Source organism: Triturus cristatus, chromosome 4_1, assembly GCF_964204655.1.
Source record: "Triturus cristatus chromosome 4_1, aTriCri1.1, whole genome shotgun sequence".
Classification (NCBI taxonomy): domain Eukaryota; kingdom Metazoa; phylum Chordata; class Amphibia; order Caudata; family Salamandridae; genus Triturus; species Triturus cristatus.
Window position 1 is genome coordinate 914,719,009 of NC_140585.1, and position 27,048 is coordinate 914,746,056.

The following is a 27,048-nucleotide window of genomic DNA, read 5'->3' on the forward strand; positions in this document are numbered from 1 at the left end:
ACCTTCTATCATTAGCACAAGAATAGCACTGAGTGCTTCTTAAGACAGTTTTTTAAATATAATATTTCAGACAACGTATAGTACAAAAACTTTATACATGTCTGAACGCCGTTACTCTCCCTTGCGGTTAATATGCCGTGAAACTGAAACGTCTGTGAAGTGTAGAGAACATATTTTGTATCATCCTAGGCTACTATGCTGTATACAGTTTTTGTACTGTGTGTTTCTGGAATATTATATTAAAAAAACAGGCTTAAGAAGCAGTCATTAGTGCTGTTCCTGCAATAACGATACAAGGTGTAGAGCAAGTATCTGTGGTTTGGCCCTGAACAAGCGACTAGTACGTCGTGAAACACGTGTTGACCCTTCATATTGATATAATCTTTGAAGAATAATTAAAGAAAAAAGAATACACGACTCAGGTTTAAAATTTCATTGACCATAGACCTCAAAATCAAGTGTCTTTTTTGTATTTCTGTGCGAAACCTGAGGGATTGATCCTGCAGTTATAGTTGAGGCTGTGTCCAACCCTTGAAGAGTCTCTGTTTCCCTCCAGTTTTGTGTTACAGGTACCCGCAAGTGAAAGAGTGTAACTAAAGTGCAGAGTCACATGAGTTGTAAGGGAAAGATCAGCTTAGTTCTACTTAGACCTGTATAGATTGCGCAGTAACCTTCAAGCAGCTCCAAATATTCCCTGAACGACGTTCAGCCGTTAGTACTCATTATTAATAGACTGTTTCCAAGACCTCAGCCCAACCATTTGCCTCTTCACAGGTGACTGCTGCCCAAACTGCGACAAGTGCACTTACAACCAACGCATCTATAGTGATGGGCAGGAATTCATCGATCCTGACGAACCGTGCCAGAACTGCAAGTGCAAGGTAAGTGCTAGAGAGATCTACAGACTAAGGCCAGACCTTAGCTGGAGCTATATTCATGGGGGCACTGACCCACCGAAGGAAGGCTGAATCATAAGTCAATCACCCAACCCAGGGAAGGCCTGGCCCAGTGAGAGCAGACTAAACCTGTAGCCACCAGCTGCGAAGTGTTGACGTAACAGGAGCAGGCTGCATTTGCTGCCGGTCACTGGGGAGAAGAGGAATATTGATGCAGCCAGTGCACTCTGTGCCTGGAACCCATCAACCAAGCAAGACCCTGATATCTGATGGCAATTGGATCGAGCAACTTGGGGAATGGTAGTGAGAGGTACTGGTGCAAAGTGAACAGACTGCATCTGACATTAGCCCACATGAGGTATAGAGTTTGAATAAAGTGGGCAACTGGAAGGAACTTGGCCAATTAGAGCAGACTGAACCTGGAGTGAGCTCCAGGGCTGTACTAATCCACCAAGAGCATGCTGCATCTGTGGACCTTTGGGGGAATTACTAGTTGTCTGCATTTTCAGCTGAGCAAGGGGTCTTAGTCCTTCCTGACTGATGGCACAACAGCCAGGTTTTGAGTGAACAATGAGGAGCCAAGGAGTGGCTCCTGTGCTGAGTAAACCCAAGTTTACTCTTTGCTTCTCATCTGATGTGGGGCAGAATGTCTGTTCAAGCTGTCTCATCAGAAAGATTTGTGGCAGTCAACAGAATGAGTCAAAGTGCTCTCTGTCTTCAGGGAGTTACTGAGAAAAATTATTATGCAACCAGCGGTAGCCCCACGTTTCCCCTGCTCCACACAAGAATAGGGCTATGATACAACTATATAGGGAACTGTGTGGGGCACAATTTCTCCTGTATGATACACCCATTCTGGGTGATTCTGAGGGATTGCCACACCACTGTATTTCTGATAGCCTCTCCTGGTGCTCACCAATTCTGGTCCATAGAGATCATCTTAAAATAGTTATGTAGACACTAACCAGTTAAACCTTCACTAGCCTGGGTTCTGTTATGATCAGCTTTACATTTCTTTGTAGGGGCACTTCATTCTAAACTTAAGGTAAAAGTATATACTGTGACTTGGGAATTGTTGTTGGACAACATTCATGTGTTTACTTAGCAGATCAGTACAGAATCTCAGCCTAGTTGCATACTCTAAAGCCTGCATGGCTGTCACTTAACAATATATTTTACCCTGTCATATCATCCAGACTGTATCCAATTCTGGGCCTGGATACTGAAAGGTGAGGACCAGAACATTTGGCTCCTTCAGAGTCCCTCATGTGATATGGTTCTCTAACAGAGAGAAGGGGAAACTCCCTATGGAGATCAAACTATTAAAAATAGAAGACATTATCTACTTGGTGTTTGCTCTGATCTTTCAACCCTTATTCCTACTGGATTAGGCTGTCATGAATAAAAGAAAAGGAAGCAGTAGAAGAGAGTGGTTCAGTATATATCCATTTGATTTGCATGCAGAAGTTTAGATAAATTGGTGTTCCTGATCCCTGTTCTGTGGAGAAGTTTAAATAACTTGGAGTTCCATACACTGAAGATCCCTGTGATCTAGTTGAAGAGTAAAGTAAAATCCACCCATCAAAAGGTGAATAGTTACAAGTTTACATTTGTCATTCAACAAGAATCTTTACATTTTGAAAGAATCATGCTTAAATACAACAGCGAAGGGACAGAAGTTATGGCCAAAAGAGGGACCACTAGAACAATTCTTACTCTGCACTCATTACAATCCCTTGTATAGGGTGTGAATTTAGGGGAAGCTACGGGAAGTGAAGATGCATGATAAGTCATGGGGCCAAGGGCTCTCCATAGCAGTGCAACCATCAATGCACTTCACACGGGTAGCAAAGTGAAGATTTATGTTAAAGCCTTTGACTAGTGCCTAGAGGTGGTTTCTGTAGAGGGCCATCTATAAATGCATCTATGCACTTGTTTACCATTTAAATCTCAGCCTTTTTGCCAACACTGACATGAAAGAGGCTCATTTTGGCAATTTTGGCAAATGGGTATCACTACACCCTAGTTCACTTTCACTCCAGTAATTTGGTGGTAACAAGATCTGCATCCTCATACGAACATGGACCACCTAGAAACTGAAACTGTAATGGCCATAGTACATGCATTAATATTTTGGAGTTGTATAGCTGCTCTTATCTGGGAGTGTTTCTTGAAAGATAAAGTTATTGACCGCACTCGTCCCACACCAGTAGACAATCCAATATTGGATATGAACATCTTGCACCACCACACTGTCACATAAGTCGATGATATCACTACAATCAACACAAAGGCACAATGTTGTGGGCACCAGTGATATCACTGATGCCCTAGACAAGCACACACACTTTCACACCAGATAGTGCCACTATAGCTCCACTCCAGCACACACGTACACAAGCTGATGACTACATGCAGCTGATTTTCCTTCCACAGTGTACATGTGACCTTGTCACTCTCTGTCCGAGACCGATGTATTTTGTCTTTTATTTCAGGATGGTACAGTCCACTGCTCCCGTACTGTTTGTCCTCCTGTGACCTGTTCCAGACCAGAGAGGAGAGCTGGTCAGTGCTGCCCAAGGTGTCCAGGTACAGGATGAGGAGGGATGGAGCAACACAGTTCTGTCCAACCTGTTCATGTAAAGTATGTCAGACCAAGACACTGGGCTAGATCGCGGCTTTAAATAGGCAGTGGAGCGGGACCTGGAGAGCATGCCAATGTTGCTTTAAGTGCAAGTAGAAGAGTAGGATGCTGGCCCAACTCTGCTCAAAGTGACCAGGTACATTTGGAAGAGCAGGGAAGATTGGGCAGATGCTGCTCCAAGTAACCACATAGATGGCAGTGTGCATGCCGATGTGGTTCTAAGTAGCTAGGTATGGGCTCAGTGGAAAGTAAGTGCTCCTCTAAATGCCATTGTAAGGAGAAGACTGGCATGGCAGTGCTAGCTACTGTTTCTCTTGCTACCCATGTACAAAAGTAGGAGTAGTGCTTCCTGAACTCCCAGTTACTAGTGTAAGTGTTACTGGTCAGAAAAGTATTCCCAACTTTGTGCAGAACACCCACCATATATTCCAGCCATAACCAAATTCATTTACCAAATTACATCTTCCTCTTCTCTACAGTACACCGTATGCTGTGTCTCCACTCCCCGTACCCAGCCACCATCACTAAATTCTGTTTGTTATCTACTTTCCTACAGCTCTTGTCTTTCCCTTATTGTAATGCATCTCTTTTCATTGGAACTAACACTTGGTCCTTGTTGATATCATGTCACCTTGGCTTTGCCTGTTTGTAACTGTTGACTTCATACTGCCCTGGTGCCAGGTCTTGTTAGGCATTTGTAGCATTGCTACAAGCTAGTTAGTTCTTGTTGAGGGTATGTAGCATTAATATTAGCTGGTGTTCTTTGTTGAGAGCATGTAGTATTGGTACTAGCAATAGCTACTGGTCCTGTCTTGTGGGAGTGTGGCATAGTAGTGTTCATAAGTCTTGAGCAGTTATTTCTACTTCCTGAAATGGGAAGCATTACAATATACATGTTCCAAATATCCGTTGTTTTGCTCCCCCAATATCATGTTAACAGTTAATATTTGTTTTCTACATAGTTCAGTTCATTTGCAATAAATAGTAAAGGAAGAATCTTTGTGGGAGGAAGAAAGACACCCCAAAATGCAACAATAAGTGAAACCTTTTAACATTCCTTCCCCTGTAAGACTATTTAGCGGCAGTAGATATTGATGGGTCACATGTTTTAATAACTTAGCTTGTGATAGTGCTGAACACTTTTCATTCATTATGTAGTAAGATTATGTGGTTATAAGACTGACGCAAGTCAGTGTGTGTGTTTCATATGTGCTTAGAAACGTCAGACTTTCTTAGACCAATGATCAATTTTTTAGCCATGCACAGAAATGCAATGTTGGACCCTTCAAAACTGCAAACTTTATCTAGTTAGGTTTATACTTGAGATTGGCAACTGTTGTAGAAGGAATATGGATACATATAAATGTTACTCTATCTCTTTTTCTTGGGCTCTCTAACAATGACTCTTTCCTCCAATGTTCCTTTGAAAGACTGCACGTTTGAACAGCGAGTCTTCCTGGATGGAGAGCAGTTTGCCAATCCCCTGAACACGTGCCAGGAGTGCCGCTGCTCCAACGGAAGGGTGACTTGTGAAGACCGGAAGTGCCTAGGGGCCCTCTGCTCCTACCCCCTTCCTGGAGCATGCTGCCAAAACAACTGTAACGGTGAGTGCTGCTTCTTCCGAGCCTGGGTAGCACCATAATGAGAAGTCCATAGGGTCCTGTCTTGTTGTTGTGGTTTTTAGTCTGCTAGTTATTGTTCTTGTGCTCTCAGTTGTGTTTGACGTGCAATATAGTCGCCTTGCTGAATTTTATTCTGGGAGGGATGCTTAACCTGTTCTTCAGGGCACCAAGGAATGCCCCTCTATTAATGAGCTACATAGGCGTCTTTAATGCTTATGCTCTAGATTGATAATTATTTGTAAATAGTCTGGTACTCTGAAGCAAAACAAAGTTCAGCTCCCCATGAAAGACATAACAACCTTTTCTGCAGTGATGTAAGGATTTTACCTGAAGATAGTTTGGAGGTGGGAGAATGTGTTGTTTAACTAAAATCTTTCGGCATTGTGAAATCAGAGGGCCGTGGATTCTAAGCCATCCAAGGCTAGGTGTACCTGTGAGGCCGCTGAGGCCTTTGAAACTACTTGATGGTGACATATTGGAAATGCCAGCAAAGCACTTTGTAACTGCTACAAACAGCTAGAGTTGCAAGTTTAGCTTACTTTAAAGATGCCAGAAGTAGTAAAATACTTCAGTTTAAATTAACTGGTTGAACATATGGGTACATGAGTATTTTTTTTTTTTTTGGGCAAATCCGTAAATATCCTACTAGCAAGCCGGGAGACAATGGCCTGTACGTATTAAGGTTCCCATGGACACATAATGGGAAAAATCCTTTATACATCAGGTCCATAAAGTGATTTAAACCTCTATGTTTGTGTCCCTTACACTTCTCTTTGCTCACATTAATCGAGATCACAGATGGCAAAAAAAATATTAAGTGATTGTTTTTAAATTCAGATTGAATTGCACAAAAATGCACTGCAATTCATTTAATTGCTTAGAGAAGTACATACCTGTAAGCGAAGTCCATTGAGTTTAAATATGTATATGTACACAACCATACAAACTATGGCAAGCAGTTTTCTGAGCCCCTCAAACTTACCCCTCATATACCGTCAAGTATCAAACAATAGTAATGCTGCGAAACTTGAAAGCCCTCTATAGGTTCTAACCAGCGTCACCAATCGTCTACAGAATGAATCCCATCTGTGACACTGTGTTTATTCCATCCTACTCTTCATGGTAGGTCTCAGGCAGCGAAACCTGTCCACTTCCTTTTCTTTACTAACAATGTAGCATGCAAGGGTTCTCAGCAGTCCTCATTCCTCTCAATTCTTTTAAAAGCAGGGATATATTTTATATTGCTAATGTTAGTAGGAATCATTAATTCCATTCCATTTACAATTATACTCTTGTGACATGCAACTTTGCTATTTAAAAAATGGAAAAAGGAACTACACAGATATACATCAATGTTACATTCATTAATAGCAGCATTCATGTAGGCCCTTAATTCTTGGCCCATGCTTCTTGTCTCTCGAGGAGTCCAAAATTGAGGCTATTAAACACTCTGTTTAAAATGAAGGAAGGAGATTGGGTGAAGCATGCTGTGGCTGTGTTTCCTTTATTGCTGTAGATGAGATCCTCTTTAGAATATTCCAGCCTTCATTTGAATGAAATGCTCTATTATTAATAGTGCCCTTGCACTTGGTGCTCTTCCTCAGAAGATTACCCAGAGCTTTATTCTACCACATAAAAACTTTTCCCTGTCTACATGCTCCTGTTTTCCTGTTCACTGTCTGTAATATGCAAGTTTATGAATCCGGGAAATGGGGATCAACTGTTACCGGTAAGTAGGTTTTCCACAGAACTTCTAATGTGGTATAATTAGTCATTCTGTACAACTTGGTGAGACAAATATGCGCACTTGGCAACCCATCCTCCTTCTTACTTAGGCTGTTAGAGAGTACAACTACCCCCCTTCTTTCACTGCGAATCTAACATGGCTTTTGAGGTGTAGAAAAAGTCCATCCAGTCATTGGGTCACTAGCTGAAAGTCAAAATGAGCAACCTCTAAGTTGCATATTTACTAAAGCACAAAGAAAACGTGCAAAGTTGTGACCCACCAAATTCCTACAAACGTATTTCTAATGTCCTGTTTTGTAATTTTAGGGTGTAATTTTGCTGGAAAAGAGTACCCCAATGGAGCTGACTTCCCACATCCTACAGACAAGTGTAAACAGTGTCACTGCATTGTGAGTATGATAGAGGGCTTTCTGCATCCAAACGTTACATTTATACCAGATATATTATGTAAATCCTTCTGTGACTACCGGTTATTGTTGACCTGAAAAAGGGCAATTTTTGTTTTCATGTTTTATCTTTTTAGGGTCTAGCCTGTGAGAGCATGCGGTAGCCCATGCATCTCACTTGCGAGACACTGTTGAATACAGAAAAGATCTTGGAGCCCACCCATTGCTTACCATGTGTTGGCTTGCATGGCACTTTACAGCCTTGTAATTCGTCAAGGGAGGCCTAACATAATTTCTGTTCCTCTCTGTGGAGCAGGGACCAAGCACTGATTGATTCAACTTAATCAGTGCTCGTCCGCAGCTCCCGACGTGATTGAGGTACTATTTTGTTCTTCTGAACTTTTAGTGCCCTGTAAACAGAAGGTGTGTCACTGGAATAAAAGGTACCCAGCAGGACAAAATTGCAAAGATTTATTTTCTATAGTTAACTTTCTTATGTTGCCAAAACTCAGTTTCTCACTTTTCGCTCATGTTTTCTTTTGTTTTTGATTGTGAGTGCTGTTCTCAAAATATATGTTCGAGGCATATAAGCTACAGATAGTACACTGTGCATAGATGGCCATCTGGTGTTGGGCCCGGATGCTTGCATCTTGTTGTTGTCTTGGAAGAAGTATTTTGTTGTCACGAGATAGGTGACCCCTCCCTTGGACGATAGTGCGCATGGGCATCGACTCCATCTTCAGATTGTTTTTTTCCGCCATCGGGTTCGGATGTAATTTTTGCGCTCCGGTTCGGCACCATATTCTCTAAACCTTACCGACGCGCAAATCATCAAAAACTCGACGGTATTGTTCTCGATCGCGTAATCTTCGATGCGCTCCTCAAATATTCCATTCCGGTCGTCGACGCGGGCTGCTATGCCTATCGACACCGTTCGGGCCTACGGCTAATGGAAAGGACTTCATTTAAAAAATGCCCCCAGTGTGGAGCTAAATTCCCACACAGTGACCACCACAAGGTTTGTAACCTGTTTCTCCCTCCCGAGCACGACGAGAATAATTGCCAGGCCTGCGCCTCCTTTCGATCCAAAAAGACCATCCGTGATCGCCTGGCCCGACGACACATTATGGCGCAGCAAGCAGCTCCGGTACCGATGGACATCTTCGATGAACGCCCCGATGTCCCGTAGGAGGATTCTGAGGATCTGGAAATCGTGTCCGATGCAGATGACTCAGACTCAGACCACCCCATCACTCCGGGTCAACGAGTGGGTACAACTGCCCCTACCCAACCCCACCTGCAAAAAAGAAGGCCCTGGTCAAGACTTCGCCTGTTGGGCCCAGTCACGACCGAAAACAATCTTCAGAAGCCCCGCCCCCGGGCTTGGCTCGGAAGACAAAGGACAAGCCTTCAGGCAGCTCGGGGCCGAGCAAGCCGCATGTCAGTGTCCCACAGGCGCCATCGGCACCGAAGTCCAGTGCGCAGCCTACTCCCAAAAAGAAGTTGGCACCGACCACCCCGGCGCCGAAGGAGAAGGCATCAGATCCGAAACCAACACATTCGGAACCGAAAAAGATTTCCGTCTCCACATCGAAGCCGAAGGACCTAAAACCACCTTCCACGGCTCCGGAGCACAAATCCAAACCTTGCTCGGACACGAAAAAATCAGCACCGAAAGCGTCTACCGAAGAGGAAGAACTTTTTCGACCGGATCCTATTGATCCAAAACAAAAAATACTCCAAATAGACCCTAAAACAGGACATGTGTCTACTGTTCCACACAAGAAGAGGAAATTGGACTGTGCCACTTCACCTTTACAACCCTCTTCTCCTGTTCTTCCTACTAAGCCTGTCTCTCCTCCACACTCTCCTATACTTCCACGAAACTCACCACAGGTTGATGATGATTTAGGGGATGGGGGAGGCAACAATGACCCTTTTACAGACCCTGATACTGACACAGACGTACCACAGGACGATTGGGACGACTATGATGACCCAGTAGACCCTCCAGACCTCCCTGATTCCCATGCATACCCAACAAACCCATCTCCCCCAGATGACAATATTGGTTTTAGTCAGCTTGTAAATCAGTACCATCTGTACCATGGTGTTCCAATGCATTCAGACCTCGCAGAGGAGGACTTTCTAATGGACACCTTTGAACAGTCACTAAAGACTGTACAAACCCTGCCAATGTTGAAAGGTGTCATTAAACATGCCCCCGACATATTTAAAGACCCTGTTAGAACTAGAATTCTCATTCCGAGAATTGATAAAAAGGCTCAATTCCCTTTAGATTCCCTAGTGGTAGCTAACGCTAGGAAACAGTCTAATTCTCAGACCTCCGGTGAGGCACCACCTCCGGACAAAGAGTCTAAATTATTAGATGCTTCTGGCAAACGAGTTGCTGCTCAAGCAGCTAATCACTGGCGGATAGCCAACACACAAGCATTACTTGCTAGGTATGATTGGGGTCACTATGACCAATTGGAAACCCTATTGCAACATTTACCAGATCAATATAAGACCAAGGCCAATGATTTGATCCAAGAGGGCAAAGTAATAACCAATGCATCAATCAAGTGTGCCCTTGATGCAGCAGACACCGCCTCTAGGGCCATTAACACTAGCGTGTTACTCAGACGACATGCCTGGTTGCGCATCTCTGGCTTCAAACAGGTGGTACAAACAACAACCCTCAACCAGCCGTTCAATCAGCAACAACGTTTTGGACCGGCTGTAGACACCACTCTAGAAAAAATGAAAAAGGACACGGAGACTGCTAAATCCATGGGAGCATTACAGTCTCCATCCACACGTGGTTCCTTTCGACTCTCCTTCTACAGAGGAGCATCCAAGAACATCAGTGCAGACACTGCTTCCTCTTCCTACAAAAACACCACACAGACATCCCCCAACAGGGGATATTTTAGAGGTGGATACAGGAGAAATAATAACAAAGGGAGAGGCCGAGGTAACAACACCACTCGCACCTTCCCCGCTAATAAGCAGTGACTTCCCTCCAGACCATTCCACTCCGGTCGTAGGGAGGCTATTACAGTTCCTACCTGTCTGTCAAAAACAATCTGCCCCATTCCAATCCAAAATAATCTGCCCCACTCCAACCCAAACAATCCACCCGAGAACAATCCAATCCACCCCACTCCAATCCAAACCACTCTCCCCAATCTAATAGACTCCAATCCACCACACCCTAATCCTCCCAACCCACCCCACTCCAATCCTAAACAATCTGCCTCACTCCAATCTTCCAAACTCCAATCTGCCCCACTCCAATCTACCCATCTCCAATTTGCTCCACCCCAAACCATAACAGACTGCCCCACTCCAATCTACCCCACTCCAATCAAAAGGAATCTTCCCCACTCCAGTCCGCCCTACTTTAATCCGATCCAGTCCAATCCACCCCACTCCAATTTGCCCCACTCCAGTCCAATCCACATCCCCCGACACTACATCCCAGTTCACCCCACTCTATTTCAAACAATCTGCCCCACTCCAATCCAAACAATCTGCCCAACTCCAATCCCCAACACTCCAATCTAAAACAATCCACCCTGCTCCAATCTGCCTCACTCTAGTCTGCCCCACTCCAATCCCCAACACTCCAATCTAAAACAATCCACCCTGCTCCAATCTGCCTCACTCTAGTCCGCCCCACTCCAATCCAAAACAGTCTGCCCCACTCCAATGCAAAACAATCTGCCCCACTCCAATCCAATACAGTTTTCCCCACTCCAATCTGCTCCATTCCAATCCACCAACTCCATTCCAAAATCATCTGCCCCACTCCAATCCAGAACAATCTGCCACACTCCAACCAATCCCACTCCAATATTCCCCACTCCCATCCAGAACAATCTGCTCCACTCCAATCTGCCCCATTCCAATATGCCCCACTCCAATATGCCCCACTCCAATCCGCCCCTCTCCAATCCAAAACAATCTGCCCACTCCAATCCACCCTACTCCAATTTTCCCCACTCCAGTCCAAAACAATCTGCATCACTCCATTCTGCCCCACTCCAATCTGCCCCACTACAATCTACACCATTCCAATTTGCCCCACCCCAACCATAACAGTCTGTCCCACTTCAATCTATCCCACTCCAATCAAAAGGAATCTGCCCCACTCCAGTCCGCTCTACTCCAATCCGATCCAGTCCAATCCACCCCACTCCAATTTGCCCCACTCCAGTCCAATCCATCTCACCCCAATCCACACACTCCATCGCAAATCACCCCACTCCAGTTCACCCCACACCAATCTAATCAACCCAACTCCCTCCCCAATCCACCCCACTCCAATCTAATCCACCCCACTTCAACCCAAAACAATCTGCACCAGTCCAATCTGCCCCACTCCAATTCAAAACAATCTGCCCCACTCCAATCCAAAACAATCTGCCCCACTCCAATCCAAAACAGTCTGTCCCACTCCAATCCAAAACACTATGCCCCACTCCAATCCAAAACAATCTTCCCACTCCAATCTTCTCCAATCCAAAAGAGTCTGTGCCACTCCAATCTTCCCCACTCCAATCCACCCCACTCCAGTCCAAAACAATCTGCCCCACTCCAAACCAAAACAATTCTCCCCACTCCACTCCAATCCACCTCACCCTTATCCAATCCACCCCAGTCCAATCCAATGCACCCCACTCCAATCCAATCTACCCCACCCCATTCCAGCCAAATCCAATCTACTCCACTCCAATCCACCCTACCCAATCCAATCCACCTCAATCCAATCCAACCCAACCCAATCCAATCCACCTCAATCCAATCTACTCTACTCCAATCCACCCGATGCCAATTCATTCCACCCCACTATATTCCACCCAATTCTATTTCACCCCACTCCAGTCCACCCCACCCCACTCCAATCCACCCCACACGAGTCCACCCGTCCTACCTCACCTTAATCCAATCCACTCCACTCCAATCTAACCCACCCCATCCAGCCTACCCCACTCCAGACCACCCCATTTCACCCCACTCTACTTCAATCCACCCCACTCTTCCCCGTTTCAAACCATTCTGCTCCAGTACAGTCCACCTCACTCAATCCAATCCATTCAGCCCACCACACTCCAATCCAATCCCCCCACTCCACTCCAGTCAAATCCACTCCACTCCAATCCAATCCACCCCCCTCCAGTCAGTCCAGTCTAATCCCCCCTCCATTGCACTTTAATTCATCCCACTCCAAACCACCCTACTGTAAGCCAGCCCACCCCACCCTAATCCAATGCACCCCGAACCAGCCTAATCTTCCTCACTTAAATCCACCCCATCCACCTCACCCCATTTCAATCCACTTTACTCCAGTCCAATACAATCCACCCCATCCAGTCCACCCTCTCCAATCCACCCCACTCCACTCAATCCAATCCACTCCACTCTACCCCAATCCAATCCACCCCAATCTACTCCAGTCCAATCCACCCCACTACCTCAATCCACTCCGTCACACTCCACCCCACTCCACTCTACGCCACACCACTCCGCTCTATGCCACTCCACTCTATGCCACTGCACTCTATGACACTCTCTGCCACTGAACTCTACTCCCCTCTACTCACCTCTACAACACTGTACTACCCCTACTCTGCTCTACAACACTCTACTCTGAGAAATCCAGTCTACGACACTCTGCTCCCCCCACTCTACTCTAGGACACTCCACAGCACTAACTTTTAGCCATGCTGAACAGCACCCACACTGGTGTACAACGTGACAATACTACATTGCCAAAGCCAATAGCTCTTGCATAGTCGAGACCTATTGGCTTTGCCATTACTTGTTTGTCTTTGCCATGTCCCTTGAAATGCTCCCTCGGTGTTACTGAAAGTACTTGCCCTTTGACCTTTTAATTTCTTGTCTCCTGTTGTTTGCTCTGCCATTGAATTGTGGTATCACCTGTAATGAAGCCTTGCTTTCTTCTTAAATCTCTAGCTTTAATCCTGTCTGTGTCTCTCAATCTGCCCCTCTGATTTCTACATTTATAAAAAATGTGTTCTATATAGTGGTTTATACCACACGTTTGCTGTATCTAAGTACAACTAATAGCATGTTTTTATTCACTGATGTAAGAGGCTTATAGTAGAACCCTTGACATTTTAGATGTATTGACTAATGCATTTTATGAAATTATTGATTTAGGTTTGTGAATGCCTCTGCCCTAAACCTCGAGGAAGTTTTGAGAGATGTATTGAAATGTTTACATATTTTTGTGCTGGAAAAGTAATATGTTTATGCATCAAATATTTTATTTGACAAGCTTTTGTATAGCATGGATTTGGTAATAAACACTGTTTAATTTGAGCGATTTAACAGTACTCAGTTTACCGACCTCAGAACGATGAAAGTGACAAGGTTCAAACTGGAGACCTGCAGCTGAATGCATGGCTCTGCGACATGTGTTCCACTGACTGAATCACCCGCCTACTGTTCCAATTTTTCTGGTGGAAAGGTGGCCTACTTTGTTTTGGTTTCCTGTTTCTGCTCGTTTATTATCTGCCAGAGCATCCATTCTTTCACCTCTGTAGTGGCTTGATTATTTCGATAGCTTCCCAAACCTATATTGTTTCCTGTAGCTGCCTGTCTCTTACAGAATTTTCTTCCATCCAAGGCCTTCCCATTTCCAAGCGTTTTACATCTCTACCAGCTTCGTTGCTCCAATAGCCTGGGTCTCATGCAATCTGATTTCCCCTCCTGTTTCTTAGTTATCCCACCTATCTGTGTACCTCAGCCTTTAAGCCCAAATGTGCAATTTGGTTTCTGCTTTCCATCATGTTCTGAAGATCTTTCTGTGTTCTTCCATCTAAATCTTAATTTTTCTTGCAGTTCCCAATCTCCCTGAGGTTCCAGCTGTTTTATCCAAACTTTTTTTTGGGGGGGGGAGTGGCTGTAGCTTCTTGGTTCCTGCGGATGCCTGTTTCCCACACTGTAGTTATAGAAGCTTGATGAATCCAATGGCCTCCTAGCTTCCTGCACCTCTTGTCTCCTCTGTTTAGTGACATTTGGGGCCCCTGAGCCTCTCAGGAATGCACCCTGATTTTCATAGGCAGCAGTCACCACCTTCACCCACAGACTGTGCCATCAGCGTTCATCACAATAGTTCTGCAGATATATTGTTTGCGCTGGAGGCGGGAGGAACTAGTTCCCTGGATTATTGTCACATGATTCCCATTAATGCAACATTCGGTAGGGTAGACAATGAAGGCTCTTTCTGCTTTTGTCTTCTTCTCGTCTCAGAATGGCAATGTGCAGTGTCTCTACCGGAGATGTCCTCCCATGCCCTGTGCAGAGCCTTTCAAGGTGCCTGGAGAATGCTGCCCCCAGTGTCCAGGTACACATATTGCATGCTTTATTTGATTTAATTTGACATCATAACACTGTTCAAAAGTCAAAGGATCCCTAGAATGTGAAGCCCACATGTGTGTCAGTGATGCAAGGCTAGCTGCATTACGTTATATGCGTACTTTGTTTTTGCTGGGAATCTATGTTAAAGCTTCTAGTCTGGTGAGATGCAGTGCACTTGAACTGGGTAAGATTCATCCAGTGCACATCAGTCCTGACCTGCCCTCTGAGGGCATGCATGTGTGGATTCAGCAGAGGTGCTGCTGATGTTTAATTGTTCATTTGCATTTATCCATTGATATCTGAGTTCACTGGTAAGTTGCTGGTGGGATGTTGTACCTCTCGGAAGCTTAGCACAAGCTTAGAGAGAAGAGAGGGATAAAGTAGCAGCTGACCATTAAAAAAGCAACGAGCCCTCTCTTCACAGGAGATGATGTCACCCAGCATAAAATCTACATTTCTTAATTATAATGAGCTTTTCCCACTGCTCCTGGACTGAGGCAGCCCAGGTCCATAGAAACAAAGTAGGAGGTGCCAGACCTCTGGAGCCAAACACAGGAGTAGCTTTTCTTTGAAGTTGTGGTGGGAAGGGATCAGGCAGCTGTGTCAGCTAGGGGTTGAGCTGAGGCTCTCAAGTAAGCTATTTCCATAGACAACTAGCAGCGCTATATTGGAATGTCCCAGAATGCTGTGCAGGAGGGTGGGAACGAGGTGGAATGATGATGTGGCACCCTAGGATTGGCCAGGGGTGCCAGTCTTTTAAAACTTTCCATCCCCACTCAAAAACCAATCCACAAGGGAGAGACAGTTGAGAAGACACTGGACCTGGGAGCAGCAATGGAGAAAGAATGCCCTGCTGGCAGGAAAAGCCACCTGATGCCACTTCAAGGATGGACTTCGGGACTTTTATTCCAGCTGACCCCCAGGGCTACCATGGTCTTTCCAGGGCCAGTGGTGCTGCCCCCTTATGCCGCCTGCAAACAGTTTGGGGAAGGGACCTGCTGGGGGACCCTGTATAGTTCCCATGGGACTTCTGTGGACTGGCACTTGACTCCACTGACACACAGGTGCCCTGCTAGTAGCACAAAGGCTGTGGAACATGAGGAGTGCAGCTGAGAGGGTGTTCTGCAGAAGGGCTGGCTGGCTGCGGAGGGGTTGTGGAAGACACTCCCCCAAACAGGAGAGAACCTCATGAGCCCAGGCAAAGGACAGGTTGGACCCAGGGACGCAGGAAAATCGTTTTCTCAACAAAAAACATCCTTTGGTGGCCTACTGGCCTGAAGAAAATGCTCCTGGTGGCTAGGGCAGGACACCAGAAGCAAGGGGAGCCCAAGATCAACACAAATATCCCTAAGGGACCTGAGATACAGGCTAGTCCCCTGGGAGTCTGGGCAGAGAACCAGAGAATGAAGCACTTGATGGTCTGCGGTAATCTTCAAAAATAACCCTGGGGTGGGCCAAGGTCCGGGGGTCAGCGCCTCTTCAATTCATGATGTTGTGATGGGTAGAGGGCACACACTGAGCCATACTTGGCCCCGGTTACCCCATTGACCAGAGCCTGATACAACCAGGATTCCTCCGTGCAACCCATCCTCAGAGGGCCGACATAAAACCAGAAGGTGCTGCAGCGAGCAGCCGTCACTGTCCCCAAGGGTCCACCAGCTCCCACGAACCAAAGACGGCCATCCTGCCCAGTATCTGGGGGATGGGTGTGCTTGACATCAAGACCCTCACCCATGCTTGCATTAAAGCGAGCGAGAGAGCAGTTGAGAGGAACCGGCTACAGTGCGACATCCAGGAGAGGTGCACCGCACACAGGGAGCCAACAGGGACTGCAGGGGATTTGGGATTCCCCAACACCTGCCAACAGACGCTATATGTAGGTGCTACGGGTGGGACGGGGGCACCCGTGATGAGTAATGCACAAACAGACGCGAGGCAGCAGCTGCAGAAAATTGCTCATAACTTATTCAACACACTAAAGCCTACCCCATAAGGTCCTTGGGCAGGCTGCCAAATCAGGTTATTTGATTCTGTGGTGCCCCAAGTAAGGAAGGGGCACCAGTCACCTTATCTGAGCATGTTGTGGGGGTCTTCAGGAAGCATAGAACCACCTTCCACTCTCCCCAGAAATGCTTTCTTCAAACTCACCCTACGTTACCTACGCTGGAGCTAGTGCTTTTGCATCTGTACTCTGAAGTGCAGGGATCTCTGCTGGGTGGTGATTAAGCTGCAGTAGCAGTAGGTTTAACGTAGGTTTAACAGTTAAATGAATGCTGTTGACTGTCGGTATCCCCCACGTTGATGGTGGGTTGGTTCTGTCCCTATTGACTGCAGCGGTGTTACATTGGTGAATTATAACATGTGTCTTCTTTAACTGATGTGACACCCTGACAAAGCCAGTAGGCCTGCCTTATTGATAATGGCACCCTCTGATATGGTCATATTGCATCTAGTATAGGTGGGAGGTATTGTGGTTATATGGTACAGGACCAACTTGGAGTGTAATGTGAGGGTATCACCAAAGGTATTGCTAGCTACCTGATTGTGTATAATTGCAATTCATGCATAATATTTAGTAGTGTGTGTAATAAAAGTACTTTTCCTTGTTATAAGAAACAGCCCTGACTTTCATTGAGTGATGTTGTTGCCTACTGGGGGAAAGTGATTATTATGTAGTGTGGTTGTGAGTGTTTACCAAGTAAAATTGTCACAATCTTTATCAAGTCCAGTTAGGTTCGTTTGAAAAATCTTCACTCAGTCTTGGGTAGCTGTGTCACAGAGCAGTCAGGCTTAGACAAAGGAACAAGTGTGAAGCATGAAGTAGTACCAAAAAAGTGAATAAGAAAGAAACACGGCACAATAGGAAGAGGTGTGGCGCAGCGATCAGAGCAGCTGACTCCAGAGCGCAGGGCTCGTGGTTCGATCGCCGGCTGCAGCTCAGCTCAGCATCATGTGACTCTGGACAATAGCTCACTTAATCTCTCTGACGGCCGTGGGGCCTTGAAACCCTTAATGGGTGATATGTTCATGCTTTACAAATAGAAATTATAATAAAAATCGAACACCTATGTATTAAAATGTATTGTATTTTTAGCTTTAACTAGACATCAGAATGACAAAAATCTATGAAGGGGAACCAGATATACGATTTTTCAAAGAAAACATAAATTACTGTATTTAAAAAATGCAGTAAATCGTTGCATTCTACTGCTATTCCCTTTTAGGGTAAATTACACACATACGGGGTGGAAATGCCCTTAGCAGGTACATGACAGGCCAAGTCTGATAAGCCCAGCTAGGGTGACAGAAATATTAGTGATCTCTTAAAGTGAAAGCCGAGGGATAATGTGTGGATAGCCACAATCTCACGAGGATTCTAAGCTGAGAGTCAGTGTCCCAAGGGGCTGATAAAAAAGACAGACTGCTAATTGAATGTTTTTTGTGTTTTTAAGACTGTTTCCTACCTGATCTCCAGTGGACAGTAGTGTGCATATCATGTGAATCTATAACATATCAAAGCTTCAGAATCAGTGTTATAGATAAGTAACTTATTGTGACCACTTTCCTGGTTAACATCTTACCTTGTGCCTCATCACAGTACCTCCAGCTGAATGCCTCTATGCCGGATCATCTTACAAACACATGCAGCGCTTCTATGATCCGTCAGACAAGTGCCGTGATTGCATCTGCAACAATGGAACAATAACCTGTCAGCGCAAGCCGTGTGCCCCCATACAGTGTACCCACCCACTGCAACAGGACTGCTGCCGGACCTGTGAAGGTAACGTCTACCTTTTTCCATTCCACTCCCATGCTCGGTATTGATGATGGTGAACTGTTTCTCATTTGGTAACTTGCAACTGCTGCCTTCTGGCAGAAGTATCTGCGGCCGTGCTTGGAGGCTTGGCTGTGTGTGTGCATAAATCTGCACTACCTCGCCCTGAGATGTGCTGCTTTCCAATCTCATGCAACTTCCGGCACCCAGTCTGACTTCCATGCGCTGTCAAGACCTCTGCACACTAGTACTCATAGCTTTGCAGCAGCGCTCTCTACCACACACCACCTCTGTCCATTATGCTTTGCTTTGCAGAAGCAGAGATTGCAATAAAAATAACACCTCCTCTGTCACAACCCAGTGAGTGCTAATTCACCTTAAAAGGTGTGTACATTTCTGCTGGATCATCAGTCTGCAGACCAAGGGCTGAACGTGCTAAGACTGGATTCACAAAAAGTGGTTGAACATTTCTCACTGACGTTTTGTGACTCTAATTTAGTTTTGTGAATCCACCTATGCACCAACAGACCAGTCTGTAAAATAGAGAATCGTTGTGAGTTGCAGACCAACCTGCCTAATGAATGTTAATTAGGATGTTGCAATGTGCAACGCACTACGATCAGCTAGAATTACAGGTACATCGGCCCGTAAGGGTCAGCAGACCACCGTCCCTGTGATTGCTTTTTAAAAATGAAATCTTTTTGTTTTACAGCAGCACAATTTCCTTAAAGGAAACAGGGTGGCTTTATAAAAACAAGTTTTCATTTTTGAAAATTTTCAGTGAGAGTTGGCAGTGTATTCCCTTGGACCACTGCCTATCCCCCTGAAGCTGCCACTCCAATTGGTAAAATGGAAGGCACCCACAAGGGGCCCCTTCCTCTTTGTGAATGAGTTATCACGCAACTTGGTACTCAGTAACGTTTCAGTGGTTTATGACAGAAATTATGGTAGCAGACCATTTATACACCAGGGTCTGAATCACTATTTCGAATGGACATCTAAACTTCACCCCTCCCAGATAGTTATTCGCAAACCAATTCTAAACCCATTTGGTAATTTGTAAAAACTTTTCCGAAATACTAAATAGATTTAGAAAATAAGGAAAGGCGTTTTAGCAATCACAAAGTCCTAAATTTGTGACTGCTAAAACAACTAGTAAATCAGACCCTAGATTTCCTAAGAGCTACACGTGGCAAACTGTCCACAAGCAGGAAGCTGTTTACAAAATCAGAGAAGGTTCTCAAATGGGAATTGGTACACAATTAGGAATTGTCTTCAAATGGAAACTGTCCACAATTGAGCAAACGATTTCACAAATTGGAAACCGGAACTGTTTTAGGAAAATATTCACAAATATAAATGTTCCACAACTAGACCTCCCAAAAAAGGCCATGGTAATAAAGTGGGGAACGGGTTAAAAGTGGCAAAGGATTCATTCATGGACAACTGTGAAAGCACTAAAAATGTCTTTGCTTGAAAAATCCAAATATGGAGAGTAGACCCAAGCACAGGAGACTGTTCACAAATAAAGAGAAAAAGGCAACACATAGGAAACTACACATACTTGGAAAATTATCTAAAACTGAGAAAAAAACATCCACCCCCTGGGAAACTATTGATGAATTATCATTTTAACACTTTCATAATCTCTCTTAGTAACCACAGATTTGAGATCTCATTCATGGTCCATTGAACAGATACAGAACGTTTTAAGCTTCTGGGCAAATCCTAACAAACTTGCACAAAATACTGAAAGCAGTAGATGTTATTTATTCATGTCACTTTTTTATATAACGCTGTTAGGATTAGTGACTTCACATAAAAACAATATGGAGAAGATGGTTCCTTTTTACAATGCAATATACAACTACATTTAAATGGATATATGAAATTCTTTTTACATTCACTAATGATCTTTTGGTTGAACGTCCTTGCAGACATATATGTGGATGCAAAATGCTCTCTTATGGCATCGAGGTTTATCATAAAGCAACAGATTCTCTAAGAACTACATTTTGTAGGAGAAACTCAATTTTTTTTATTTACTTCAGTGGAAACTAAACTTCGAAAAAGCGATGGATGGAATGCTTGAATTAATCTCAGCCACTGGTAAATACTCGGTCCTCAGCCCAGTGCAAAATAACAATAAACCTTAATGGTTTTGGGAATGCTTTTGAACTTTGATATTTTTTCTTTTTCAGGTTGTCTACTGCATGGCCGGGAGCTGGCCAATGGAGAGCAGTTCTCAGATCCCTCTGACCCATGTAGCATGTGCGTGTGTTGGGAAGGCAGTGTTTCCTGTGAGCCACGTGCCTGTCCGATCTTGGAGTGCCCATTTCCAGTCAAAGGCCACTGCTGCAAGGCATGTGAAGGTGAGGAGAAAGGGGGCGTAAGCACACAAATGAACAAGGCTTTCAAAAGCCTAATACTGGAATGAGGCCAGGCTGAGACTTATTTGTGACACAAAGTTTGGGGACAGAAGTTGATGGGTATCAGTTCCATCTCACCATAGTTAGGAGTGGGAACTGTAGGATCAAGGAGGTCCAAACATTTGCAGACTTTCATAATATCCACATACAAAAGTTTGTTATACAAATAATCTAAATGAAAACCATATACATATGTACCATGGACACCCTTGCTGTGGAGTTATATATATATATATATTCACTGAAAAAACCATAGGTTTCACACATGTTATAGTTAGCGGAAATTTTACTGATAAAAAACCAATGAAATTGCCCCGTTATAGTTAGTGCTGGCAACTATAACTCACGCGACCGCAATCCTCTGCTGATGCTAATACTGTATTTAGACACTTATTTGCCCATGTCTTCTTCCATACATTTTTAGCTATACATATATTACAAATATTTTTTTTTATAAAGACACATATGTCATCAGCAGAAGATTGCGGTCGCGTGAGTTATAGTTGCCAGCACTAACTATAACGGGGCAATTTCATTGGTTTTTTATCAGTAAAATTTCCGCTAACTATAACATGTGTGAAACCTATGGTTTTTTCAGTGAATTTGCAAGGTTTTTTAAATGCTAATTCCTAACTATAACATGTGTGAAACCTATGGTTTTTTCAGTGAATTTGTACGTTTTTTTAAATGCTAAGTTACTTTACGCCATTCGAGGCGTGCGCGCCCACTTAACGCAGTTCGTTCCGTGCACGGTTTTTATCAACTTTAATAAGCCCTGTACATTTGGTGGCCTTCGGCCACCAAAAGCACAGGGGGTGGGGTCAATGTGGATAGTGTTTTTTTTATTTCGATTTTATAATTTCATGTTGCCAAAATTTAGTTTTTTTTCACAAGTCATAAGCCCTGTACGTTTGGTGGCCTGCGCCCACCAAAAGCACAGGGGGTGGGGTAAGTGTGGATAGTGTTTTTTTTTTTAATATTTTTTTACCGTACGCTTACGGTAAGCGTACGGTAAGCGTACTCGGCGAAATTGCCGAAAAAAAAATAAAACCGTTTTTGCTCTTGGGGGATGTTTGGGGACTCCCTCAACATGACTATGTGGGAGGGAGTTGTCAAAACAGCCCCGTAACATGTTTTTGGGCATCATGTTTGATAAATAACACTCAGTGCGAGAGACAAAATGGCGGACGCCGCTTCCTGGTTTCGGCCGATTCGAATGTTTACTAAGATCTAAGAGCCAATCAGAATCGCGCTCGCGCACGCCACCGTACGCGTACGGTAAGCGTGCGGTAAGCGTACCGTAAGCGGGCTCAGATATATATATTGATTTAAAGGCTATTTTCTCAGAATCTACTGAACAGATTTACACCAAACCTACAAAAGGCACTTCCTTGACCTAGGGACTACCTCTCTGCCAAATTTCTAGTAATTCTGTTCAGCCGTTCGGGCTGTAGCTCTGTCTAAAGGTCCTATGGAAAAATGCATGGGAAAAACGCGTTTTGGGACCCCCCTTTTATCTCAGCCCCCGCTTGACGAATCCCCCCGAGACTTTCAGGGTAGGAGCGGAGCGTAGCGCCCCACCTATTTTGAGAAATTCGCGAGGATTCATCGACCGGCGCCAAAGTTATTCAAAATAGAATGTTGCGGATTTCCTATGGAAAAGGGGTCCTAACTATAACTACCTACTGGCGACCGCCAGTAGGTAATATATATATAATATATATATATATATATATATATATATATATATATATATATATTATCTACTGGCGGTCGCCAGTAGATAGTTATAGTTAGGACCGTGTTTCCATAGGAAATCCGCAACATTCTATTTGGAATAACTTTTGCGTCGATTGACGAATCCTCGCGAAATTTTCAAAATAGGTGGGGCGCTCCGCTCCGCTCCTTCCCTGAAAGTCTCGGGTGAATTTGTCAAGTGGGGGCTGAGAAAAAGGGGGGGTCCCAAAACGAGTTTTCCCCATGCATTTTCCCATAGGACCTTTAGTCCGCGCTGCAGCCCGAACGGCTGAACAGAAACCCTTGAAATTTGGCAGAGAGGTAGTCCTCAGGTCAGGGATGTGCCTTTTGCAGGTCTGGTGTAAATCTGTTCAGTATTTTCTGAGAAAATAGCATTTAAAAGCATATATATATCTATAGGCGCGCACCGTGCGCGTACGGTAAGCGCACCCTGCCGTGCGCGAGCGCAATTCTGATTGGTTGTTAGATCTTAGTAAACATTCGAATCGGTCGAAACCAGGAAGTGTCGGCCGCCATTTTGTCTCTCGCAGTCCGAGGGAGGTGAAAAATAAAGGTGGAGAACATGAAAAGGGGGCAGGGTGGACAGTTCCTGACCCCCTAGCCATTGTCAGGGGGTCCCCAAAGGACCCCCAAGGGCCATAAATGTTTTTAATATTTTTACGAAAAATCGCAGAGTGCGCTTACCGTGCGCGCACGGTAGAAACAGGAAAATTACGCGAACGGTGTAACGTGGGCGCACGGTGCGTGAAGCGCACCGTGCGCCCACAGAGCGTGCACGGTGCGCGAAGCGCACCGTGCGCGCACGGTATGCGCACGGTGAAAAACCTTTAAAAAATAAAATAAATAAATAATAAATACATAACTTAGCATTTAAAAAACCGTACAAATTCACTGAAAAAACCATAGGTTTCACACATGTTACAGTTAGGAATTAGCATTTAAAAAACCTTGCAAATTCACTTAAAAAACCATAGGTTTCACACATGTTATAGTTAGCTGGACATTTCCCTCGTAAAAAACCAATGAAATTCCCCCGTTATAGTTAGTAAAGGAAACTATAACTCACGCGACCGCAATCCACTGCTGATGACGTCAGATATTACATCACTGATGACATATGTGTCTTTCTGTAAAATAAATATTTATTAAATATGTATAGCTAAAGGTTAAAGGAAAGAAAAATGGGTAAATAAGTGAATAAATACAGTGATGTAATATCTGACGTCATCAGCAGTGGATTGCGGTTGCGTGAGTTATAGTTCCCTTTACTAACTATAACGGGGGAATTTCATTGGTTTTTTACGAGGGAAATGTCCAGCTAACTATAACATGTGTGAAACCTATGGTTTTTTAAGTGAATATATATATATATATATATATATATATATATATATATATATATATATATATACACGGCGAAAATGAATTAGAGAGGATAATATTACGTGTTTTGCAAACACTTGGTCTCATAGTTTAAACATTGCGGTAGACGCCATAATTATTTATGTATTCATAACAAAGGAAATGTTTAAAGTGTTGTCCTAAATTTTTGACGATCAAGTAGAATTAATGTGATTCAATGAATTCTGCAAATATTGTATTCCCGATTTTTACTGATGAACTCTTGACAATCACGTACACTCCAAGATGGCGCCCAATAATTCTGTGGCGCATATGTCCTTTGTTTTTATGCTCGTAACATTTGTTTCTATGCTTGTAACATTTAAAAATGGCGCCTCTCAGTGCAAAATGTAAACACTGAAGAAGGGAAACCCTGAAACGCGTTTGTTTTGGAAATGCCGTAAATTGAATTAAAAACTAGGTTGCGAAACCTGAAACCCGCGAGTGCTAGTACTTTTTCCAAATGGGAGAGAGTGTCGGAGCGGACATATACACTCAAGTATATACACACAGACACACACACACCCATACACTCACACACACAAGCACACCAGAACCACACATGTTCTGACTTATGGTATTCTGCAGTGCATGTAGGGATGTAGCAGGCTTTAACCTAAATTCTGTGTCTGTTATAGGTTGTGAGTACCTTGGTGAGGAGTATTTGAATGGCCAAGAGTTCACAAATCCACAGGACCAGTGCAGCCGCTGCGCATGTTTGAATGGATTTGTCCACTGCAACAAGAAACCCTGCTACAAACCTGGCTGCACTCATCCTATTAATATTTCCAACAAGTGCTGCCCTGTCTGTGAGGGTAAGCAATCTTGGGCCAGAAGACATGCCCTGGTCATGAGCTATGCCCTGTCTGTGAAAGAAAGTATTATCTGAGTGTAATGTAAGTATGCTCTAGATTGGCAGGTCCTGTCTGTACATTCACATGCACTCACAAATAACCTGTCTTGAATGAGAGGGTAAGTGCATGCTGGAGGGAACTGCCTTAACAGTGGGAGTATGTGCACTCTGTTGAGATCTGTCCTCACTGTGAGAGACTTAGCCTCACCTTTATACAGCCTCGCCGCAGTGATCTACAAATTACTGTGAATTTAAAGGGGTAAACTGGAGAGAGGCACTGAGACAGTCCCTGTTATTGCTTTTTTTCCACATTCTTCTTTTTCGCCCCAGGATGCTTCTATAATGGTGTGGCCATCAGTAATGGACAGAGCTTCCCTGACCCAGCAGAGAAACTGTGCTCGCAGTGCACATGCAGGGTAAGTGGAGCTTCCCCTCCTAACCCCTCCATTTTTGTATGATATAAGTGATGTAGAAGTGCTGCTTAAAGTTCTTTTTTTTAACAATATATGTTATTGATTTTACATGGTATATGCCGAGACATGTCCCGAAGGATACATTGTGATGGATATACATAACACCATATACATCTGTTTGTATGTTTTGAGTAACTCCCAAACATAACAATAACAACATTGTGCAGTTCTTTTCAAATCCCACCAAATTATAATCAAACCACTGAATATGTGGCCAGAAGTGATCACATGAAACTCTCAGTTGTATGGAGGCCAGTTGCATCAAGGGACATAGTCTTTCAAGGGTCTGACTCGATGAGTTGGGGTAATTCTATGCCCCTGTAGTCCGCCCACCACAGCCATATTTTCTTATGCTTTTGGTGTCATCCCCGAGCCTGAAACACAGCAATCTCTGCATTTATACATTCGTCAATGACATTTTTACATCTGCTGATCTTTGGGGGAGATACACTTTTCCACTGCTGAGCGATATCTCTTTTACCAATGGTGACGCTAAGAACAATAAGTGTTGTTTGTATTGGTTCCCCCCAATAATATCAGTGCTATGTAGTAACAATAACTTTGGCTCGAAAGGTAGATCCCACGCCAGCACCTCGCTCAGGCAAGCCACTACCTTCTGCCAAAATGGTTGCAATGTAGTACAGCCCCAGACAGTATGCATGAAGGTCCCTTCTTTCATCCCACATCTCAGGCATACAGGGGACTGGATGGCACCCATCTTCCATTGTCTGAGTCGAGTATAATATATACGGTGCAAGTATTTAAACTGTATCAGTCGGTATTGTGTTGAGATTGCCGCACCCCGGGGGCTGCCCAAGGCTTCGACCCAGTCATCGTCGGTTAGGTCTGGTTTGTCCTCCTCCCAGGCTGTTCTAGTCTTGTGTAGTGTAGTGTGATTGTGCGTTGTCAGGGTTAGATATAAGTGGCGGATCTTGTGAGCACCTATGTCACCCATCAGTAGGCGTCCTTCTAGGGGATGGAATTCGGGCAGGGCATCGTTCTGTCGCAGTATGGGGTTAAGTGCATGCCGAAGTTGGAGGTATTTATAGAATTGCGACTTGTGTAGGTGAAACTCCGTCTGGAGCTGTTGAAACGACTTTAATATGGTGCCTCGTACTACGTCTCCCAGGGTGGATATTCCCACCATGTCCCACCCTCGGAATCTTGCAACTGTTGTTACAGAACGCAGCAGTGTACTGTACCACAGCAGGGTCGTCTGGGTCAAGCGGCCATGCCATCCCATCTGTCGGACCGTAGCCCGCCATAGACGGATGGCAGTACTGCTGGCGGGAGTAGCAAATCTAAGTTCTGCCAACTATATAGGAGTTGAAGGAGTGGAAAATTCCCCATTGCCATATGATCCACTGCATATGCTGGGTCCGATGGTGGATTGTTCCACCATTCATTGACCATTTGTAGGTGGGAAGCCACGTAATAGGCATAAATGTCTGGTGCCACTATACCACCGCAATAGGTTGACTGCGTGCACGTGCTCAACGCCACTCGCTCGGCTCCATCATGCCAGAGAAACTTATTATGTACTGCGTTCACCTGAGAAAACCAAGCCCGCGGTATGAAATATGGGAAATTCTGCAGTCTATAGAGTATTCTGGGTAGGGAAACCATTTTAAAAATTGCCGATCATCCATATAATGAGAGCGGAAGAGAGGACC

The 27,048-nt window shown here is 44.4% G+C and overlaps 1 protein-coding gene across 1 annotated transcript in view; it reads left to right on the forward strand.

The window, feature by feature from the left end:
• Positions 1–27,048, forward strand: part of KCP (kielin cysteine rich BMP regulator) — a 496,613-nt gene that overhangs the window by 313,302 nt on the left and 156,263 nt on the right. Inside the window, exons 29-37 of the mRNA XM_085653703.1 lie at positions 775–881; positions 3,392–3,485; positions 4,971–5,144; positions 7,215–7,297; positions 14,579–14,672; positions 18,285–18,467; positions 20,663–20,833; positions 24,688–24,864; positions 25,233–25,318. Of these exons, the coding sequence (XP_085509829.1) occupies positions 775–881; positions 3,392–3,485; positions 4,971–5,144; positions 7,215–7,297; positions 14,579–14,672; positions 18,285–18,467; positions 20,663–20,833; positions 24,688–24,864; positions 25,233–25,318 (1,169 nt within the window). The remainder of the gene's footprint in view (positions 1–774; positions 882–3,391; positions 3,486–4,970; positions 5,145–7,214; positions 7,298–14,578; positions 14,673–18,284; positions 18,468–20,662; positions 20,834–24,687; positions 24,865–25,232; positions 25,319–27,048) is intronic.